This window comes from Pleurodeles waltl, unplaced genomic scaffold (genome assembly GCF_031143425.1).
Source record: "Pleurodeles waltl isolate 20211129_DDA unplaced genomic scaffold, aPleWal1.hap1.20221129 scaffold_71, whole genome shotgun sequence".
Lineage (NCBI taxonomy): Eukaryota > Metazoa > Chordata > Amphibia > Caudata > Salamandridae > Pleurodeles > Pleurodeles waltl.
In genome coordinates, this window is record NW_027150392.1 from 1,611,506 (window position 1) to 1,633,972 (window position 22,467).

Genomic DNA, 22,467 nt, shown 5'->3' on the forward strand with positions numbered 1-22,467 from the left:
GCTAGTCCTCCTTCACTCAGCTCCTCTCGTAACAACTTCTGGCATGTATCGCGAGCTACCAAAAAAATTATAATAATAAAACAGATCTGTCGGTTTACTACAGGAAGGGTAACACAATCGATTCAGGACCTTAGGGATTTTTCACTAGCCTCGGCAGTTATTCCATCTTTCTCGGTCCCCACGTTCGCAAGCAAATCTGACCCGCAGACTGCTCTCAACTTGTCAGTGATCTATTCTAGTGCACTTTAGAATTTTGTCAAAGCCCGAAGTCGAAGTTTTCTTTCACTCCCTTAACACACGTACCGACTCGTTGACCACGCCCGATCAACCTACTAAACCGACCAGACCACAACATAAAACAAGTGTCTCATACACTTTTCAACATACTCCGGAGTCTCTTGACCTCGCAGGGCCCGTCTCAACAACAACAACCACGTGGACCTTTTTCTGCACAAAGCGCCACATGCACATGAAGTTCGACGACTTCCCTACTCTCACACTCGGAGTCACACCTCCGCTATTCTCTATGAAGTTCGACGACTTCCCTACTCCTACACTCGGAGTCGCACCTCCGCTATTCTCTAAAATCCTCGCAACCTTTTCACACAATCTGCGGCAATAAGCTGTGCAAGCGCAAAATCCTAACTTCACTCGTACCATCACTAGTACCACCAACGCTGATCTCACACCTCCATTCTCTTCATTCGCAAGCTCCGAGATCCCGGGAAAGTCGCGGTGGACTTAGCCCATCATCATTTTCTCAATCCGTTTTATCCAAGAAAAATCTAATTCAACTTCTCGAGTGGGGTCTCAAAGGGCGTAACCGTTAATTCAACACCATGTACTTTAACGGTACGGAGTCCCAAAAGGCGAAACCGTCCTCTGCTACCATCTACTGATAGAGCGTTGCGTACTAGTAATTTACCTGTACTTGGACGCTCTTTTGGCCGATGAATCTTTTGGCTAAGTGGGACTCCCTTCACCCGAGATCAGTCAATTTAATCAAATCAATAATCAGTAACGAACATAAGCAATGCCCTGATCAACAGAACACTTAACAATTAATCCAGAATACATTTCGGCGAACCATGACCTTTCGGTCATGAATAACCACACCAGTTTATTCAAAGTTAATTAATTTATTTCCCTATATTAACAAAGCTAGCACAATATAGATGTGTCTCAACACCAAATGATAAACGTAAATGAACATTAATAGCTGTCCATAACGACGAAACAGGTGCAATCTATGCAGCATTTGAATAACAAGGCATTCGATGATAGCAATGCAAATCACTAAAACTATAATCTGTAATGAGCTAATTGCATACATTTAGTCAGCATAACAAGTTCTCAAATTGCATCGTGCAACAAAAGGAATCCTCATCTAACCTCAAATTAGCATCGGCATGTGGGACTTCATGCAAAAACAATTTAGCAACATTAATTTAGAAAAACTCCTAACTAGGACTCTTATCAAAAATCAGCAGTTGGTTACCTAAAAGAAACACAATGCAATTGTACAATTTCCTTTCATATTGACCAATTACAATCAGCATTCAAGGAAGTCTTCGTCTCACAGGTACCGTTTCTCGATCAGCATGGGACGGGGCAAAGGGGCAGGGGTGGACGGGGCAGTTGCCTCACGGCGGCAAGATAAACTATTACTTCATGCAAAGGGACAAATCAAAGTTAAAGTCTCTAGGGTAAGAATCATTTAAGTCTCTTTCTCCCGATTAGAGAAAGCATCAAAGTCTCTTTCAAAATGGCGTCGCAGCAAGGTGGGCCATATTAGCTGCAATGTCCTGCTAAATGGCGGGTATCGGGCTGTAATGGCTGTAATGGCTGTAATGGCTGTAATGGCTACTTTCTTCTAGTGCACCTGGTTTAAATAGACAACAGTTCAAATCCAGTAGGGTCTTCCATTGGAGGGTTCATAGGTTAGCTTCAAATTGTCCAATCAAAAACAACAGTTCTCAAGCTTTTACTTAAGCATACATTATCCTTGGAGACGGGTCCGCAAGTTGCAACATTTTATACCAATTAACTCATTTTCAGAGCTTCCATTGTCCGCACCTGCAGATTGACCTTGGAATAAAGAGAGAAATGCCAGGCTGGCACGAAACCTTAAGATAAGCATGTGAACGATCTCAGTGGAAAAGTACAGCTTCAAGCAGAAATACACGTTTATTAGCACATTGGGAAAATACGAGCATCTAAACCGTGAGACCAGACAACTAGGCCAAAGCCTGCACTAAAGTAATGCTAAGCTAAAACATTTCAAACAAGCAAATCGTAGCACACGTTTATGATTATGTCGGATTAGTGTAATTCTAATACACCACGTTATATAAAGCACGCTTATAAATGTTGGCAAACTACTCTGAGGGCACATTTTGTCCCCGTACAATCTTTATTAGTTCGGTTAAAGTCACACATGATTATTTCACACTACGTTTATGCGTCAATAAATGAAAACCTTCATTTTCTGCGTCATCACTCCTCCACAGACTAATACAGCTCAATAGGTGAGGAATAGTAGCTACAAGCCAGAGGGAAGACCTTCTCTGTGAAGGTGTCTGTGTAGGTGAAGAGGTGCTCCTGGGTCTCAGCATTGAAGAAAGACACCAGCCCTCCCTCAAAGTCCAGGTAAACTCCAATGCGAGGTACTAATGGTAGCTGCCCCGAAAGTGACTCAGGAAAGCTGTAAATCTTAGAAATCACTGCATTACGCCCCAAAACCCAGAAGCCATTGTCAGGGTCAACTTCCTGTACGATTCTTTTTCTAGCAACAGACTGCCTGGCTACCCCTACAAACCACAATACAACATAATATTTAATGACCCTGTTTCTGGGCACCTTCAGCTCCCAGTAATGCTTCCCAGAGGTGAAGCCCACAGTTCCTAAAACACAATTATGATGACGAAATCTCTTCATATTCTCTGTAACATTTTTTGCAACAGAAAGCCGTGTGACTTGTTTCCCATCCGTGGAGATGTTGAGCGAAGGATGAGCTGTGTCTGGATCCCAGAAGAGAGATTCTGAGGGGAAAGAGAAGGTTTGTATAGGTGAGTCAGTCTGTCCAGCTGTCAGTCCCTCTTGCCTCATCTATTCTCACCCTTCTAAGCCACCAGCTTCTTTCTGTCACCCACCCTTCTATCTGTCCATCACCCCATCCATCTGTGCATCCTTCTGTCTGTCCAAGTCCCTTTATCCCTTGATACAGTATAAATAAACACAAGGCATTTGAAGGATGTAGATGCTGAAATACCACCTTTAAGATGACATTGAAACCTAGAATTGCCTTCAGACATGTTCTAGAAGACAAATTATCTTCAGTTCTCTACTGTGATCACATGCGCCAATCTGCTGCTCTCTTTGTTTAGATGCAAACTCCCTCTCTTTCAATATTAACAATGCTGTCACAAGATCTCTGGGCTTGTCAGGCCTGAGCTAGTTCATTATCATCTACACTGACTTAAAAAATTGAGATTAGGAGAAAAGACTGCAGAAGCGGTAGTGAGAATATGGGCCTGATTTAGATTTCAGCGGACGAGTTACTTCGTCACGACAGTGATGGCTATGCCGTCCGCCAAAATATAAATCCCGTAGGAAATAATGGGTTGGACTTAAAAGAAACACACCCTTGTGAATCCATAACTGAAAGGAATCTGTTGGTTCCTGTAGGAGTAAAAGATCAATTCAGCCACTTTTCTCATCACAAGCCCTGCTGAACCAAGGGCAGGCTTGCATCAGAATCAGGCTCTCAGTCACATTCATCTACGCAAAAGGGACAGGGATAGATGGAGACACCAGCCTTCTATTGCAGAACCAACTAATATGATTGCATAGAGGCACTGCCCCCCCTTTACATCTGTATAAGAACAAAAAACAGAGGAAATTCAGAAGCAAGGAACAGAGCTACACCAGCTCCCTAATACACTCACTCAGCAACAAGAGTCAGGGCCCTTCAGACATCAGCCCCTATCATGTCCATGTAGGATCAAGGGGAACAGCTCTCTGCAGACATTGGCGGCGTATGACATCCATACAGAAACCCAGGATTAGGCTACATGCAGAGTCATCTTCTGTTTACTTCCCTTCATGAACAAGGCACGGAACTACAAGCAGACAAAGGCTTCTTGTTGGAGTAGTAAGGGACAGGGCCGCATGCATGCATTCAATTAATCATTCAGTTAGTATTTATAGAGCGCAGCACTGTCTCCCCCAGGGGTATCTGGGTGCTGGGGTGTGATGTCTCCGTCTAAAAGCCAGATCTTCAGTTCCTTTCTGAATTCTGCAAGGGAAGGTGCTGGGAAGGTAGAGGAGAAGTACATTCCAAGTCATAGCGGCAATTTGAGAGAAGGAACATCCACCACTGCGGCTGCCACGTGTAGGAGCCTGGCCTGGTTTGTAGTGGTTACCTAAGGTACTTAGACCAGGTCCAGTTATCCCTTATTAGTGAAATGTAGGCAGTGTCTAGAAGTCAGGCTGTCTAGAGGTAGCTGTAGGCAGAGCAGCCAAGGCTGAACTAGGAGACATGCAAAGCTTTTCCAATACTACTGTAGTCACACAGTACTTACACACAAGAAAGACAATAATCAGTGTTACCAAAAATAAAGGTACTTTATTTTAGTGACACAAGGCCAAAAATATCTTAGAGGCTATACTCCCTTAGGAGGTAAGTAATATACACAAAAGAAACACTAGTAACCAAAATCAGGTAAGTAAACAGTCATAAAATAGTGCAAATAGTGAAAATCACCATAGGTTACAATGGGCCTAGGGGGAACACAAACCATATACTAGAATAGTGGAATTTGAATGTCAGTTTCCCACCTAGGCAAGAGTAGTGTGTACAGGGTGTAGGAAAGTACCATCTTGCCTGGCATGTTACCCCCATATTTCACTGTATATATGTTGTTTTAGTGTATGTGTCACTGGGACCCTGCCAGCCAGGGCCCCAGTGCTCATAAGTGTGCCCTGTATGTGTTCCCTGTGTGATGACTAACTGTCTCACTGAGGCTCTGCTAACCAGAACCTCAGTGGTTATGCTCGCTCTGCTGTCCAAATTGTCACTAACAGACTAGTGACCAATTTCACCAATTCACATTGGCATACTGGAACACCCTTATAATTCCCTAGTATATGGTATTGGGGTTCCAGGAGATCCCTATGGGCTGCAGCATTTCTTTTGCCACCCATAGGGAGCTCTGACAATTCTTACACAGGCCTGCCACTGCAGCCTGAGTGAAATAACATCCATGTTATTTCACAGCCATTTACCACTGCACTTAAGTAACTTATAAGTCACCTATATGTCTAACCTTTACCTGGTAAAGGTTAGGTGCTAAGTTATTCAGTGTGAGGGCACCCTGGCACTAGCCAAGGTGCCCCCACATTGTTCAGAGCCAATTCCCTGAACTTTGTGAGTGCGGGGACACCATTACATGTGTGCACTACATATAGGTCACTACCTATATGTAGCTTCACAATGGTAACTCCGAATATGGCCATGTAACATGTCTAAGATCATGGAATTGCCCCCTCTATGCCATCCTGGCATTGTTGGTACAATTCCATGATCCCAGTGGTCTGTAGCACAGACCCTGGTACTGCCAAACTGCCTTTTCTGGGGTTTCACTGCAGCTGCTGCTGCTGCCAACCCCTCAGACAGGTTTCTGCCCCCCTGGGGTCAAGCTAGGCTTGTCCCAGGATGGCAGAACAAAGGACTTCCTCTGAGAGAGGGTGTTACACCCTCTCCCTTTGGAAAATGGTGTGAAGGCAGGGGAGGAGTGGCCTCCCCCAGCCTCTGGAAATGCTTTCTTGGGCACAGATGTGCCCAATTCTGCATAAGCCAGTCTACACCGGTTCAGGGACCCCTTAGCCCCTGCTCTGGTGCGAAACTGGACAAAGGAAAGGGGAGTGACCACTCCCCTGACCTGCACCTCCCCTGGGAGGTGTCCAGAGCTCCTCCAGTGTGCTCCAGACCTCTGCCATCTTGGAAACAGAGGTGCTGCTGGCACACTGCACTGCTCTGAGTGGCCAGTGCCACCAGGTGATGTGAGAGACTCCTTCTGATAGGCTCCTTCAGGTGATAGTAGCCTATCCTCTCTCCTAGGTAGCCAAACCCTCTTTTCTGGCTATTTAGGGTCTCTGTCTCTGGGGAAACTTTAGATAATGAATGCAAGAGCTCATCAGAGTTCCTCTGCATCTCTCTCTTCACTTTCTGCCAAGGAATCGACTGCTGACCGCGCTGGAAGCCTGCAAAACTGCAACATAGTAGCAAAGACGACTACTGCAACTCTGTAACGCTGATCCTGCCACCTTCTCAACTGTTTTCCTGGTGGTGCATGCTGTGGGGGTGGTCTGCCTCCTCTCTGTACTAGAAGCTCCGAAGAAATCTCCCGTGGGTCGACGGAATCTTCCCCCTGCTACCGCAGGCACCAAAGAACTGCATCACCGGTCCTCTGGGTCTCCTCTCAGCACGACGAGCGAGGTCCCTTGAATCCAGCAACTCTGTCCAAGTGACCCCCACAGTCCAGTGACTCTTCAGTCCAAGTTTGGTGGAGGTAAGTCCTTGCCTCCCCACGCCAGACTGCATTGTTGGAAACCACGACTTTTGCAACTACTCCGGCTTCCGTGCACTTCCGGCAGAAATCCTTTGTGCACAGCCAAGCCTAGGTCTACGGCACTCTAACCTGCATTGCACGACTTTCTAAGTTGGTCTCCGGCGACGTGGGACTCCTTTGTGCAACTTCGGCGAGCACCGTTTCACACATCCTTGTAGTGCCTGTTTCTGGCACTTCTCCGGGTGCTACCTGCTGCTAAGAGGGCTCCTTATCTTGCTCGACATCCCCTTTCTCTCCTGGTCCAATTTGCGACCTCCTGGTCCCTCCTGGGCTGCAGCAGCGTCCACAAACGCTAACTGCACGATTTGCAGCTAGCAAGGCGGGAAAACATGTTTGCACAACTCTCCACGGCAAGAGGGATCTGTCCACCAAAGGGGAAGTCTCTAGCCCTTTTCGTTCCTGCAGAAACCGCAGCTTCTTCTGTCCAGTAGAAGCTTCTTTGCACCCACAGCTGGCATTTCCTGGGCATTTGCCCATCTCCGACTTGCTTGTGACTTTTGGACTTTTGGACTTGGTCCCCTTGTTCCACAGGTACCCTAGATTGGAAATCCACAGTTGTTGCATTGTTGGTTTGTGTCTTTCCTGCATTATTCCTCTATCACAACTTCTTTGTCCTTTGGGGAACTTCAGTGCACTTTGCACTCACTTTTCAGGGTCTTGGGGAGGGCTATTTTTCTAACCCTTACTATTTTCTAATAGTCCCAGCGACCCTCTACAAGGTCACATAGGTTTGGGGTCCATTCATGGTTCACATTCCACTTTTGGAGTATATGGTTTGTGTTGCCCCTATCCCTATGTGTCCCCATTGCATCCTATTGTAACTGTTCATTGTTTGCACTGTTTTCTAAGACTATACTGCATATTTTTGGTATTGTGTACATATAACTTGTGTATAATTGCTATCCTCATACTGAGGGTACTCACTGAGATACTTTGGCATATTGTCATAAAAATAAAGTACCTTTATTTTTAGTATATCTGTGTATTGTGTTTTCTTATGATATTGTGCAAGTGACACTTGTGGTACTGTAGTAGCTTCACACGTCTCCTAGTTCAGCCTAAGCTGCTCTGCTAAGCTACCATTATCTATCAGCCTATGCTGCTAGACACCCTATACACTAATAAGGGATAACTGGGCCTGGTGCAAGGTGCAAGTACCCCTTGGTACTCACTACAAGCCAGTCCAGCCTCCTACATTGGTTGTGCAGCGGTGGGATAAGTGCTTTGAGACTACTTACCACTCTTGTCATTGTACTTTTCATAAGAGAAAAATATACAAAACAAGTTCAGTGTGTGTACACAGTGCTAAAAAGTTGCATTTCCTCTTTTCTAAGTGCTGAAAAGTACATCTAAACTTTCTAAAAAGTTCTAAAAAGTTTTAAAAGTTTTTTTTCTGTCTTTCTAAAAAGTTCTGAAAACTTTTTTCTCTTTTTCTATCACCTTAACTCTCTCTAAAAATGTCTGGCACAGGCCAAAATGTTGACCTGTCTAAGATTGCATATGATCACCTTAGCTGGAAAGGAGCAAGGAGTCTCTGCATAGAGAGAGGTTTGAGTGTAGGGAAGAATCCTTCCTTGGAATTGTTGCTTAATATGCTTAGAGAACAAGATAAGGCCATAGGGGCCACATCTGTTGAAAAAGTAGCAAATGGTTCCCAATCTGATCCAGGGACTACCCCAGGAAAAGATTCAGGAAAGAAACTCCCTAGCCTGCCCATTACTAGACAGTATAGCATAGTTGGTAATGATGAAGAGCCACACCATACAAATAGTGCTGTCTCACATCATAGCAAAAGCATTTATTCTCACCACACTGGTAGTGATGTCAAGCTGTTAGGGTGGCTTCTGTAAGGGACAGGTCTCCTTCTGTTCATTCTTCTGTGTCTAAGAATGTCCCTCCCACCAACCCTGATGACAGAATGTTAGAAAGGGAACTCAACAAGTTGAGAGTGGAACAAACCAGACTGAAGCTTAAAAAGCAACAGCTGGATTTGGATAGACAGTCTTTTGAACGAGAGAAAGAAAGTCAGAAATTGGGTTTAGATACCCATGGTGGCAGCAGCAGTATTCCCCATAGTCATCCTGTAAAAGAGCATGATTCCAGGAATCTGCACAAGATAGTTCCCCCTTATAAGGAGGGGGATGACATTAACAAGTGGTTTGCTGCACTTGAGAGGGCCTGTGTTGTACAGGATGTCCCTCAAAGGCAGTGGGCTGCTATCCTATGGCTATCATTTAGTGGAAAAGGTAGGGATAGGCTCCTTACTGTGAAAGAAAGTGATGCCAATAATTTCCATGTTCTTAAGAATGCACTCCTGGATGGTTATGGCTTAACCACTGAACAATACAAGATAAAGTTCAGAGAGACCAAAAAGGAGTCTTCACAAGACTGGGTTGATTTCATTGACCATTCAGTGAAGGCCTTGGAGGGGTGGTTACATGGCAGTAAAGTTACTGATTATGACAGCCTGTATAACTTGATCCTGAGAGAGCATATTCTTAATAATTGTGTGTCTGATTTGTTGCACCAGTACTTGGTGGACTCTGATCTGACCTCTCCCCAAGAATTGGGAAAGAAGGCAGACAAATGGGTCAGAACAAGGGTGAACAGAAAAGTTCATACAGGGGGTGACAAAGATGGCAAGAAGAAGGATGGTAAGTCTTCTGACAAGGGTGGGGACAAATCTAAAAATGAGTCTTCATCAGGCCCACAAAAACACTCTGGTGGGGGTGGTGGGCCCAAATCCTCTTCAAATCAGAACAAGGAAAAGAAACCATGGTGCTATTTATGTAAGATAAAAGGCCATTGGACAACAGATCCCAGTTGTCCAAAGAAAAGCACCAAGCCTCCTACCACTACAACCCCTACTGCTACACCTAGTGTCCCTACTAATAGCAGTGGTGGTGGGAGCAAACCTACTAATAGCCAATCCAAGGGAGTAGCTGGGCTCACTATTGGTAACTTAGTTGGGGTTGGTCTTGTTAGGGAGACCACAGAGGCTGTGTTAGTCTCTGAGGGGGCTATTGATTTAGCCACCTTAGTTGCTTGTCCCCTTAATATGGATAAGTACAAGCAGCTACCCCTAATAAATGGTGTTGAGGTTCAGGCCTACAGGGACACTGGTGCCAGTGTGACTATGGTCATAGAGAATCTGGTCCACCCTGAACAACACCTACTTGGTCACCAGTACCAAGTAACCGATGCTCACAACAACACACTTAGCCACCCCATGGCTGTTGTAAATCTCAACTGGGGGGGGGGTTACTGGTCCAAAGAAAGTTGTGGTAGCCTCAGATTTATCTGTAGACTGTCTACTAGGAAATGATTTGGAGACATCAGCTTGGTCAGATGTGGAGTTGGAGGCTCATGCAGCAATGCTGGGCATCCCATGGCACATTTTTGCTTTAACCAGGGCTCAGGCCAAAAAGCAAAAAGGACAGGGAAGCTTGGATCCTGGAACAATGGACCAAGTGCTCCCTAAAGCTAAGGCTAATAGAAGCAAACCACTTCCTACTATCCCTCCCTCTACAGTGGATTCTACTTCTGAGGAAGAAGAATTCCCTCCCTGTGCAGAACCTACACCAGAGGAGCTTGAAGCAGACACTGCTGAGCTTTTGGGTGAAGGGGGGCCTGCCAGAGAGGAGCTGAGTGTGGCACAGCAAACCTGTCCCACATTAGAGGGTCTGAGACAGCAAGCTGTCAAACAGGCTAATGGGGATGTCAGTGACTCTCACAGAGTTTACTGGGAGGACAACCTCTTGTATACTGAGGCAAGGGATCCTAAACCTGGAGCTGCCAGGAGATTAGTGATCCCTCAGGAGTACAGAAAGTTCCTCCTAACTCTTGCTCACGACATTCCCCTAGCTGGGCATCTGGGACAAATGAAAACTTGGGACAGGCTTGTTCCCTTGTTTCATTGGCCTAGAATGTCTGAGGACACAAAAGATTTTTGTAAGTCCTGTGAAACCTGTCAAGCCAGTGGCAAAACAGGTGGCACCCCAAAGGCACCCCTTATTCCACTGCCTGTGGTTGGGGTTCCCTGTGAAAGGGTAGGGGTTGACATAGTTGGCCCCCTTGACCCTCCTACTGCTTCAGGCAATTGGTTTATCTTGGTGGTAGTGGACCATGCCACAAGATATCCTGAAGCAATTAATTTAAGGACCACTACAGCACCTGCAGTGGCAAAGGCCCTCCTGGGAATATTTTCCAGGGTGGGCTTCCCAAAGGAAGTAGTATCAGACAGGGGAAGCAATTTCATGTCTGCATACTTAAAGGCCATGTGGAAGGAGTGTGGTGTGACTTAGAAGTTCACTACACCCTATCATCCACAAACAAATGGACTGGTGGAGAGATTTAATAAAACTCTCAAAGGCATGATTATGGGTCTCCCTGAAAAACTCCGCAGGAGATGGGATATCCTTCTACCATGCCTCCTTTTTGCCTACAGGGAGGTACCCCAGAAAGGAGTGGGCTTCAGCCCCTTTGAACTTCTTTTTGGACACCCTGTTAGGGGTCCACTCACACTTGTCAAGGAGAGTTGGGAACATCCTTTAAAAGCTCCAAAACAAGATATTGTGGACTATGTACTTGGCCTCAGATCAAGGATGGCTGAGTATATGAAAAAGGCCAGTAAAAACCTTCAGGCCAGCCAAGAGCTCCAGAAGCAATGGCATGATCAGAAGGTTGTTTTGGTTCAGTACCAACCAGGGCAGAAAGTGTGGGTCTTGGAGCCTGTGGCCCGAAGAGCACTCCAAGATAAATGGAGTGGACCCCACACAATTGATGAGAAAAAGGGTGAAGTCACCTATTTAGTTGACTTAGGCACTGCAAGGAGTCCCCTTAGGGTACTCCATGTAAACCGCCTGAAACCCTACTATGACAGGGCTGATCTCACCCTGCTCATGGCAACTGATGAGGGACAGGAAGAAGACAGTGATCCTCTACCTGATCTCTTCTCTTCTACAGAACAAGATGCTCTTGTGGAAGGTGTAGTTTTGGCTGATTGTCTTACTGCTGAGCAGAAAGACCATTGCATAAATCTCCTAGATCAATTCTCTGAACTCTTCTCTACTGTGCCAGGTACCACTTCTTGGTGTGGGCACACTATAGATACTGGAGACAGCTTGCCTGTCAAAAGTAAGATATATAGGCAGCCTGACCATGTCAGGGACTGCATAAAGCATCTGCCAAGTATCTAAGCACTTTTGACTTGACTGCAGGGTATTGGCAGATCAAATTGTCAGAAGATGCTAAACCTAAAACTGCATTTTCAACCATTGGAGGACATTACCAGTTCACTGTAATGCCTTTTGGTTTGAAAAATGCACCTGCCACTTTTCAGAGGTTGGTGAACACAGTCCTGCAAGGGCTGGAAGCTTTCAGTGCAGCATATTTGGACGATATAGCTGTCTTTAGCTCCAGCTGGGATGATCACCTGGTCCACCTATGGAAAGTTTTGGAGGCCCTGCAAAAGGCAGGCCTCACTATCAAGGCTTCAAAGTGCCAGATAGGGCAGGGTAAGGTGGTTTATCTGGGACACCTTGTTGGTGGGGAACAGATTGCACCACTTCAGGGGAAAATCCAGACTATCATAGACTGGGTTCCCCCTACCACTCAGACTCAGGTGAGAGCCTTCCTAGGCCTCACTGGGTATTACAGGAGGTTCATTAAGAACTATGGCTCCATTGCAGCCCCTCTTAATGACCTCACATCCAAGAAAATGCCTAAAAAGGTATTATGGACAGCAAACTGTCAGAAAGCTTTTGAGGAGCTGAAGCAGGCCATGTGCTCTGCACCTGTCCTGAAAATCCCTTGTTGCTCTAAAAAATTCTATGTCCAGACTGATGCATCTGAATTAGGAGTAGGGGCAGTCCTATCACAACTTAATTCTGAGGGCCAGGATCAACCTGTTGCTTTTATTAGTAGGAGGTTGACCCCTAGAGAAAAGCGTTGGTCTGCCATTGAGAGGGAGGCCTTTGCTGTGGTTTGGGCACTGAAGAAGTTTAGGCCACACCTGTTTGGCACTCACTTCATTGTTCAGACAGACCACAAACCTCTACTTTGGCTAAAACAAATGAAAGGTGAAAATCCTAAATTGTTGAGGTGGTCCATATCCCTACAGGGAATGGACTATACAGTGGAACATAGACCTGGGAGTAGCCACTCCAATGCAGATGGACTCTCCAGATATTTCCACTTAGACAATGAAGACTCATCAGGTCATGGCTAGTCTTATTGTCCTTCGTTTGGGGGGGGGGGTTGTGTAGGAAAGTACCATCTTGCCTGGCATGTTACCCCCATTTTTCACTGTATATATGTTGTTTTAGTTGTATGTGTCACTGGGACCCTGGTAACCCAGGGCCCCAGTGCTCATAAGTGTGCCTGAATGTGTTACCTGTGTAGTGACTAACTGTCTCACTGAGGCTCTGCTATCCAGAACCTCAGTGGTTATGCTCTCTCATTTCTTTCAAATTGTCACTAACAGGCTAGTGACCAATTTTACCAATTTACATTGGCTTACTGGAACACCCTTATAATTCCCTAGTATATGGTACTGAGGTACCCAGGGTATTGGGGTTCCAGGAGATCCCTATGGGCTGCAGCATTTCTTTTGCCACCCATAGGGAGCTCTGACAATTCTTACACTGGCCTGCCACTGCAGCCTGAGTGAAATAACGTCCACGTTATTTCACAGCCATTTTACACTGCACTTAAGTAACTTATAAGTCACCTATATGTCTAACCTTTACCTGGTAAAGGTTAGGTGCAAAGTCACTTAGTGTGAGGGCACCCTGGCACTAGCCAAGGTGCCCCCACATTGTTCAGAGCCAATTCCCTGAACTTTGTGAGTGCGGGGACACCATTACACGCGTGCACTACATATAGGTCACTACCTATATGTAGCTTCACAATGGTAAGTCCGAATATGGCCATGTAACATGTCTAAGATCATGGAATTGCCCCCTCTATGCCATCCTGGCATTGTTGGTACAATTCCATGATCCCAGTGGTCTGTAGCACAGACCCTGGTACTGCCAAACTGCCTTTTCTGGGGTTTCACTGCAGCTGCTGCTGCTGCCAACCCCTCAGACAGGTTTCTGCCCCCCTGGGATCAAGCCAGGCTTGTCCCAGGATGGCAGAACAAAGGACTTCCTCTGAGAGAGGGTGTTACACCCTCTCCCTTTGGAAAATGGTGTGAAGGCAGGGGAGGAGTAGCCTCCCCCAGCCTCTGGAAATGCTTTCTTGGGCACAGATGTGCCCAATTCTGCATAAGCCAGTCTACACCGGTTCAGGGACCCCTTAGCCCCTGCTCTGGCGTGAAACTGGACAAAGGAAAGGGGAGTGACCACTCCCCTGACCTGCACCTCCCCTGGGAGGTGTCCAGACCTCCTCCAGTGTGCTCCAGACCTCTGCCATCTTGGAAACAGAGGTGCTGCTGGCACACTGGACTGCTCTGAGTGGCCAGTGCCACCAGGTGACGTCAGAGACTCCTTCTGATAGGCTCCTTCAGGTGTTAGTAGCCTATCCTCTCTCCTAGGTAGCCAAACCCTCTTTTCTGGCTATTTAGGGTCTCTGTCTCTGGGGAAACTTTAGATAACGAATGCAAGAGCTCATCAGAGTTCCTATGCATCTCTCTCTTCACCTTCTGCCAAGGAATCGACTGCTGACCGCGCTGGAAGCCTGCAAAACTGCAACATAGTAGCAAAGACGACTACTGCAACTCTGTAACGCTGATCCTGCTGCCTTCTCGACTGTTTTCCTGGTGGTGCATGCTGTGGGGGTAGTCTGCCTCCTCTCTGCACTATAAGCTCCGAAGAAATCTCCTGTAGGTCGACGGAATCTTCCCCCTGCTACCGCAGGCACCAAAAAGCTGCATTACTGGTCCCTTGGGTCTCCTCTCAGCAGAACGAGCGAGGTTCCTTGAATCCAGCAACTCTGTCCAAGTGACTCCCACAGTCCAGTGACTCTTCAGTCAAAGTTTGGTGGAGGTAAGTCCTTGCATCCCCACGCCAGACTGCATTGTTGGAAACCGCAACTTTTGCAACTACTCCGGCTTTCGTGCACTTCCAGCGGAAATCCTTTGTGCACAGCCAAGCCTGGGTCCACGGCACTCTAACCTGCATTGCACGACTTTCTAAGTTGGTCTCCGGCGACGTGGGACTCCTTTGTGCAACTTCGGCAAGCACTGTTTCACGCATCCTTGTAGTGCCTGTTTCTGGCACTTCTCTGGGTGCTACCTGCTGCTGAGAGGGCTCCTTGTCTTTTGACGTCCCTTCTCTCTCCTGGTCCAATTTGTGACCTCCTGGTCCCTCCTGGGCCGCAGCAGCGTCCAAAAACGCTAACCGCATGATTTGCAGCTAGCAAGGCTTGTTGGCGTTCTTTTGGCGGGAGAACACTTTTGCACGACTCTCCACGGCGAGAGGGATCCGTCCACCAAAGGGGAAGTCTCTAGCCCTTTTAGTTCCTGCAGAAACCGCAGCTTCTTCTGTCCAGTAGAAGCTTCTTTGCACCCACAGCTGGCATTTCCTGGGCATTTGCCCATCTCCGACTTGCTTGTGACTTTTGGACTTGGCCCTTTTGTTCCACAGGTACCCTAGATTGGAAATCCACAGTTGTTGCATTGTTGGTTTGTGTCTTTCCTGCATTATTCCTCTATCACGACTTCTTTGTCCTTTGGGGAACTTCAGTGCACTTTGCACTCACTTTTCAGGGTCTTGGGGATGGCTATTTTTCTAACCCTTACTATTTTCTAATAGTCCCAGCGACCCTCTACAAGGTCACATAGGTTTGGGGTCCATTCGTGGTTCACATTCCACTTTTGGAGTATATGGTTTGTGTTGCCCCTATCCCTATGTGTCCCCATTGCATCCTATTGTAACTATACATTGTTTGCACGGTTTTCTAAGACTATACTGCATATTTTTGGTATTGTGTACATATAACTTGTGTATAATTGCTATCCTCATACTGAGGGTACTCACTGAGATACTTTGGCATATTGTCATAAAAATAAAGTACCTTTATTTTTAGTATATCTGTGTATTGTGTTTTCTTATGATATTGTGCAAGTGACACTTGTGGTACTGTAGTAGCTTCACAGGTCTCCTAGTTCAGCCTAAGCTGCTCTGCTAAGCTGCCATTATCTATCAGCCTATGCTGCTAGACACCCTATACACTAAGAAGGGATAACTGGGCCTGGTGCAAGGTGCAAGACTCAGTCGTTTCCTTGGCAGAAGGTGAAGAGAGAGATGCAGAGGAACTCTGATGAGCTCTTGCATTCGTTATCTAAGGAATTCACCAAAGCAGAGACCCTAAATAGCCAGAAAAGAGGGTTTGGCTACTTAGGAGAAAGGCTCCTCCAGGTGTTGCTAGCCTATCCTATCAGAAGGAGTCTCTGACGTCACCTGCTGGCACTGGCCACTCAGAGCAGTCCAGTGTGCCAGTAGCACCTCTGTTTCCAAGATGGCAGAGATCTGGAGCACACTGGAGGAGCTCTGGACACCTCCCAGAGGAGGTGCAGGTCAGGGGAGTGGTCACTCCCCTTTCCTTTGTCCAGTTTCGCGCCAGAGCAGGGCTAAGAGGTCCCTGAACCGGTGTAGACTGGCTTATGGAGAAATGGGCACCATCTGTGCCCATGAAAGCATTTCCAGAGGCTGGGGGAGGCTACTCCTCCCCTGCCTTCATACCTTATTCCAAAGGGAGAGGGTGTAACACCCTATCTCTGAGGAAGTCCTTTGTTCTGCCTTCCTGGGCCAAGCCTGGCTGGACCCCAGGAGGGCAGAAACCTGTCTGAGGGGTTGGCAGCAGCAGCAGCTGCAGTGAAACCCCTGAAAAGGCAGTTTGGCAGTATCCGGGTCTGAGCTACAGACCCGTGGGATCATGGGATTGTACCAACAATGCCAGGATGGCATAGAGGGGGCAATTCCATGATCTTAGACATGTTACATGGCCATATTCGGAGTTACCATTGTGAAGCTACACATAGGTGGTGACCTATGTGTAGTGCACACGTGTAATGGTGTCCCCGCACTCACAAAGTCCGGGGAATTTGCCCTGAACGATGTGGGAGCACTCTGGCTAGTGCCAGGGTGCCCTCACACTAAGTAACTTAGCACCCAACCTTTACTAAGTAAAGGTTAGACATATAGGTGCTTTATAAGTTACATAAGTGCAGTGAAAATGGCTGTGAAATAACGTGGACGTAATTTCACTCAGGCTGCAGTGGCAGGCCTGTGTAAGAATTGTCAGAGCTCCCTATGGGTGGCAAAAGAAATGCTGCAACCCATAGGGATCTCCTGGAACCCCAATACCCTGGGTACCTCAGTACCATATACTAGGGAATTATAAGGGTGTTCCAGTATGCCAATGTGAATTGGTAAAATTGGTCACTAGCCTGTTAGTGACAATTTGGAAAGAAATGAGAGAGCATAACCACTGAGGTTCTGGATAGCAGAGCCTCAGTGAGACAGTTAGTCATATACACAGGTAACACAGTCAGGCACACTTATGAGCACTGGGGCTGGCAGGGTCCCAGTGACACATACAACTAAAACAACATATATACAGTGAAAAATGGGGGTAACATGCCAGGCCAGATGGTACTTTCCTACACAACCCCTCCCCCCCAAACGAAGGACAATAAGACTAATCATTACCAGATGGGTCTTCATTGTTTAAGTGGAAATATCTGGAGAGTCCATCTGCATTGGAGTGGGTACTCCCAGGTCTATGTTCCACTGTATAGTCCATTCCCTGTAGGGATATGGACCACCTCAACAATTTAGGATTTTCACCTTTCATTTGTTTTAGCCAAAGTAGAGGTTTGTGGTCTGTCTGAACAATGAAGTGAGTGCCAAACAGGTATGGCCTCAACTTCTTCAGTGCCCAGACCACAGCAAAGGCCTCCCACTCAATGGCAGACCAACGCTTTTCTCTAGGGGTCAACCTCCTACTAATAAAAGCAACAGGTTGATCCTGGCCCTCAGAATTAAGTTGTGATAGGACTGCCCCTACTCCTAATTCAGATGCATCAGTTTGGACATAGAATTTTTTAGAGTAACAAGGGCTTTTCAGGAGAGGTGCAGAGCACATGGCCTGCTTTAGCTCCTCAAAAGCTTTCTGACAGTTTGCTGTCCATAATACCTTCTTAGGCATTTTCTTTGAAGTGAGGTCATTAAGAGGGGCTGCAATGGAGCCATAGTTCTTAATGAACCTCCTATAATACCCAGTGAGGCCTAAAAAGGCTCCCACTTGAGTCTGAGTAGTAGGGGGAATCCAATCTATAATAGTCTGGATTTTCCCCGGCAGTGGTGCAATCTGTTCTCCACCAACCAGGTGTCCCAGATAAACCACCTTCCCCTGCCCTATCTGGCACTTTGAAGCCTTGATAGTGAGGCCTGCCTTTTGCAGGGCCTCTAAAACTTTCCATAGGTGGACCAAGTGATCCTCCCAACTGGAGCTAAAGACAGCTATATCGTCCAAATATGCTGCACTAAAAGCTTCCAGCCGTTGCAGGACTGTGTTCACCAACCTCTGAAAAGTGGCAGGTGCATTTTTTCAATCCAAAAGGCATTACTGTAAATTGGTAATGGCCTCCAGTGGTTGAAAATGCAGTTTTAGCTTTAGCATCTTCTGATAATTTGATCTGCCAATACCCTGCAGTCAAATCAAAAGTGCTTAGATACTTGGCAGATGCCAGTGTATCTATGAGCTCATCTGCCCTGGGTATAGGGTGATCGTCAGTTTTGGTTACCTGGTTGAGACCTCTGTAGTCTACACAAAACCGCATTTCCTTCTTTCCATCTTTGGAATGGGGTTTTGGTACAAGTACCACAGGAGAAGCCCATGGACTTTCAGAGTGCTCAACCACTCCTAGTTCTAACATTTTCTGCACCTCTTGCTTTATGCAGTCTCTGACATGGTCAGGCTGCCTATAGATTTTACTTCGACAGGCAAGCTGTCTCCAGTATCTATAGTATGCTCACACCAATAAGTGGTACCTAGCACACTAGAGAAGAGTTCAGAAAACTGACCCAGGAGATTTATGCAGTGGTCTTTCTGCTCAGCAGTAAGACAATCTGCCAGTACAACACCTTCCACTAAAGCATCTTGTTCTGTGGAAGAGAAGAGATCAGGTAGGGGATCACTGTCTTCTTCCTGTCCCTCATCAGTTGCCATGAGCAGGGTGAGATCAGCCCTGTCATAGTAGGGTTTCAGGCGATTGACATGGAGTACCCTAAGGGGACTCCTGGCAGTGCCTAAGTCAACTAAATAGGTGACTTCACCCTTCTTCTCAACAATTGTGTGGGGTCCACTCCATTTATCTTGGAGTGCTCTTGGGGCGACAGGCTCCAAGACCCACACTTTCTGCCCTGGTTGGTACTGAACCAAACCAGCCTTCTGGTCATGCCATTGCTTCTGGAGCTCTTGGCTGGCCTGAAGGTTTTTACTGGCCTTTTTCATGTACTCAGCCATCCTTGATCTGAGGCCAAGTACATAATCCACAATATCTTGTTTTGGAGCTTTTAAAGGTTGTTCCCAACCCTCCTTGACAAGTGTTAGTGGACCCCTAACAGGGTGTCCAAAAAGAAGTTCAAAGGGGCTGAAGCCCACTCCTTTCTAGGGTACCTCCCTGTAGGCAAAAAGGAGGCATGGTAACAGGATATCCCATCTCATGCGGAGTTTTTCAGGGAGACTGTAGGAAAGTACCATCTTGCCTGGCATGTTACCCCCATTTTTCACTGTATATATGTTGTTTTAGTTGTATGTGTCACTGGGACCCTGCCAGCCAGGGCCCCAGTGCTCATAAGTGTGCCTGACTGTGTTACCTGTGTAGTGACTAACTGTCTCACTGAGGCTCTGCTATCCAGAACCTCAGTGGTTATGCTCTCTCATTTCTTTCAAATTGTCACTAACAGGCTAGTGACCAATTTTACCAATTTACATTGGCTTACTGGAACACCCTTATAATTCCCCAGTATATGGTACTGAGGTACCCAGGGTATTGGGGTTCCAGGAGATCCCTATGGGCTGCAGCATTTCTTTTGCCACCCATAGGGAGCTCTGACAATTCTTACACAGGCCTGCCACTGCAGCCTGAGTGAAATAACGTCCATGTTATTTCACAGCCATTTTACACTGCACTTAAGTAACTTATAAGTCACCTATATGTCTAACCTTTACCTGGTAAAGGTTAGGTGCAAAGTTACTTAGTGTGAGGGCACCCTGGCACTAGCCAAGGTGCCCCCACATTGTTCAGGGCCAATTCCCCGGACTTTGTGAGTGTGGGACACCATTACACACGTGCACTACACATAGGTCACTACCTATGTGTAGCTTCACAATGGTAACTCCGAATATGGCCATGTAACATGTCTATGATCATGGAATTGCCCCCTCTATGCCATCCTAGCATAGTTGGCACAATCCCATGATCCCAGTGGTCTGTAGCACAGACCCTGGTACTGCCAACTGCCTTTTCAGGGGTTTCACTGCAGCTGCTGCTGCTGCCAACCCCTCAGACAGGTTTCTGCCCTCCTGGGGTCAAGCCAGGCTTGTCCCAGGATGGCAGAACAAAGGACTTCCTCTGAGAGAGGGTGTTACACCCTCTCCCTTTGGAATATGGTGTGAAGGCAGGGGTGGAGTAGCCTCCCCCAGCCTCTGGAAATGCTTTCATGGGCACATTTGTGCCCATTTCTGCATAAGCCAGTCTACACCAGTTCAGGGATCCCCCAGCCCTGCACTGGCGCGAAACTGGACAAAGGAAAGGGGAGTGACCACTCCCCTGACCTGCACCTCCCCTGGGAGGTGTCCAGAGATCCTCCAGTGTGCTCCAGACCTCTGCCTTCTTGGAAACAGAGGTGCTGCTGGCACACTGGACTGCTCTGAGTGGCCAGTGCCACCAGGTGACGTCAGAGACTCCTTCTGATAGGCTCCTTCAGGTGTTGGTAGCCTATCCTCTCTCCTAGGTAGCCAAACCCTCTTTTCTGGCTATTTAGGGTCTCTGTCTCTTGGGATTCCTTAGATAACGAATGCAAGAGCTCATCAGAGTTCCTCTGCATCTCTCTCTTCACCTTCTGCCAAGGAATCGACTGCTGACCGCGCTGGAAGCCTGCAAAACTGCAACAAAGTAGCAAAGACGACTACTGCAACTCTGTAACGCTGATCCTGCCGCCTTCTCGACTTTTTTCCTGGTGGTGCATGCTGTGGGGGTAGTCTGCCTCCTCTCTGCACTAGAAGCTCTGAAGAAATCACCCGTGGGTCGACGGAATCTTCCCCCTGCAACCGCAGGCACCAAAGAACTGCATTACCGGTACTCTGGGTCTCCTCTCAGCACGACGAGCGAGGTCCCTTGAATCCAGCAACTGTGTCCAAGTGACTCCCACAGTCCAGTGACTCTTCAGTCCAAGTTTGGTGGAGGTAAGTCCTTGCCTCCCCACGCCAGACTGCATTGCTGGGAACAGCGACTTTTGCAGCTACTCCGGCTTCCGTGCACTTCCAGCGGAAATCCTTTGTGCACAGCCAAGCCTGGGTCCACAGCACTCTAACCTGCATTGCACGATTTTCTAAGTTGGTCTCCGGCGACGTGGGACTCCTTTGTGCAACTTCGGGTGAGCTCCATTTCACGCATCCTCGTAGTGCCTGTTTCTGGCACTTCTGCGGGTGCTACCTGCTGCTGAGAGGGCTCCTTTTCTTGCTCGACGTCCCCTCTGTCCCCAGATGCAATTGGCGACATCCTGGTCCCTCCTGGGCCACAGCAGCATCCAAAAACCTTTTTTGCACGATTTGCAGCTAGCAAGGCTTGTTGGCTGTATTTCCACAGGAAAACACTTCTGCACAACTCTCCACGGCGTGGGGGATCTATCCTCCAATGGGGATGTTTCTAGCCCTTGTCGTTCCTGCAGAATCCTAAGTTTCTACTGTCCAGTAGCAGCTTCTTTGCATCCACCGTTGGCATTTCTTGGGCATCTGCCCATCTCCGACTTGCTTGTGACTTTTGGACTTGGTCCCCTTGTTCCACAGGTACCCTCGTTTGGAAATCCATCGTTGTTGCATTGCTGGTTTGTGTCTTTCCTGCAGATTTCCCATATCACGACTTCTTTGTCCTTTTGGGAACTTTAGTGCACTTTGCACTCACTTTTCAGGGTCTTGGGGAGGGCTATTTTTCTAACCCTTACTATTTTCTAATAGTCCCAGCGACCCTCTACAAGGTCACATAGGTTTGGGGTCCATTCGTGGTTCGCATTCCACTTTTGGAGTATATGGTTTGTGTTGCCCCTATCCCTATGTGTCCCCATTGCATCCTATTGTAACTATACATTGTTTGCACTGTTTTCTAAGACTATTCTGCATATATTTGGTATTGTGTACATATAACTTGTGTATAATTGCTATTCTCATACTGAGGGTACTCACTGAGATACTTTGGTATATTGTCATAAAAATAAAGTACCTTTATTTTTAGTATATCTGTGTATTGTGTTTTCTTATGATATTGTGCAAGTGACACTAGTGGTACTGTAGGAGCTTCACTCGTCTCCTAGTTCAGCCTAAGCTGCTCTGCTAAGCTACCATTATCTATCAGCCTATGCTGCTAGACACCCTATACACTAATAAGGGATAACTGGACCTGGTGCAAGGTGCAAGTACCCCTTGGTACTCACTACAAGCCAGTCCAGCCTCCTACATTGGTTGTGCAGCGGTGGGATAAGTGCTTTGAGACTACTTACCACTCTTGTCATTGTACTTTTCATAAGAGAAAAATATACAAAACAAGTTCAGTGTGTGTACGCATTGCTAAAAAGTTTTGCATTTCCTCTTTTCACTCTTTTCTAAG

The 22,467-nt window shown here is 47.0% G+C and overlaps 1 protein-coding gene across 1 annotated transcript in view; it reads right to left on the minus strand.

The window, feature by feature from the left end:
• Window positions 1-1,164: 1,164 nt before the first annotated feature.
• LOC138280280 (CD5 antigen-like) overlaps window positions 1,165-22,467 on the minus strand; it is a 292,088-nt gene continuing 270,785 nt past the window's right edge. Inside the window, exon 7 of the mRNA XM_069219470.1 lies at window positions 1,165-3,041. Within this exon, the coding sequence (XP_069075571.1) occupies window positions 2,512-3,041 (530 nt within the window). The 3' untranslated portion in view covers window positions 1,165-2,511. The remainder of the gene's footprint in view (window positions 3,042-22,467) is intronic.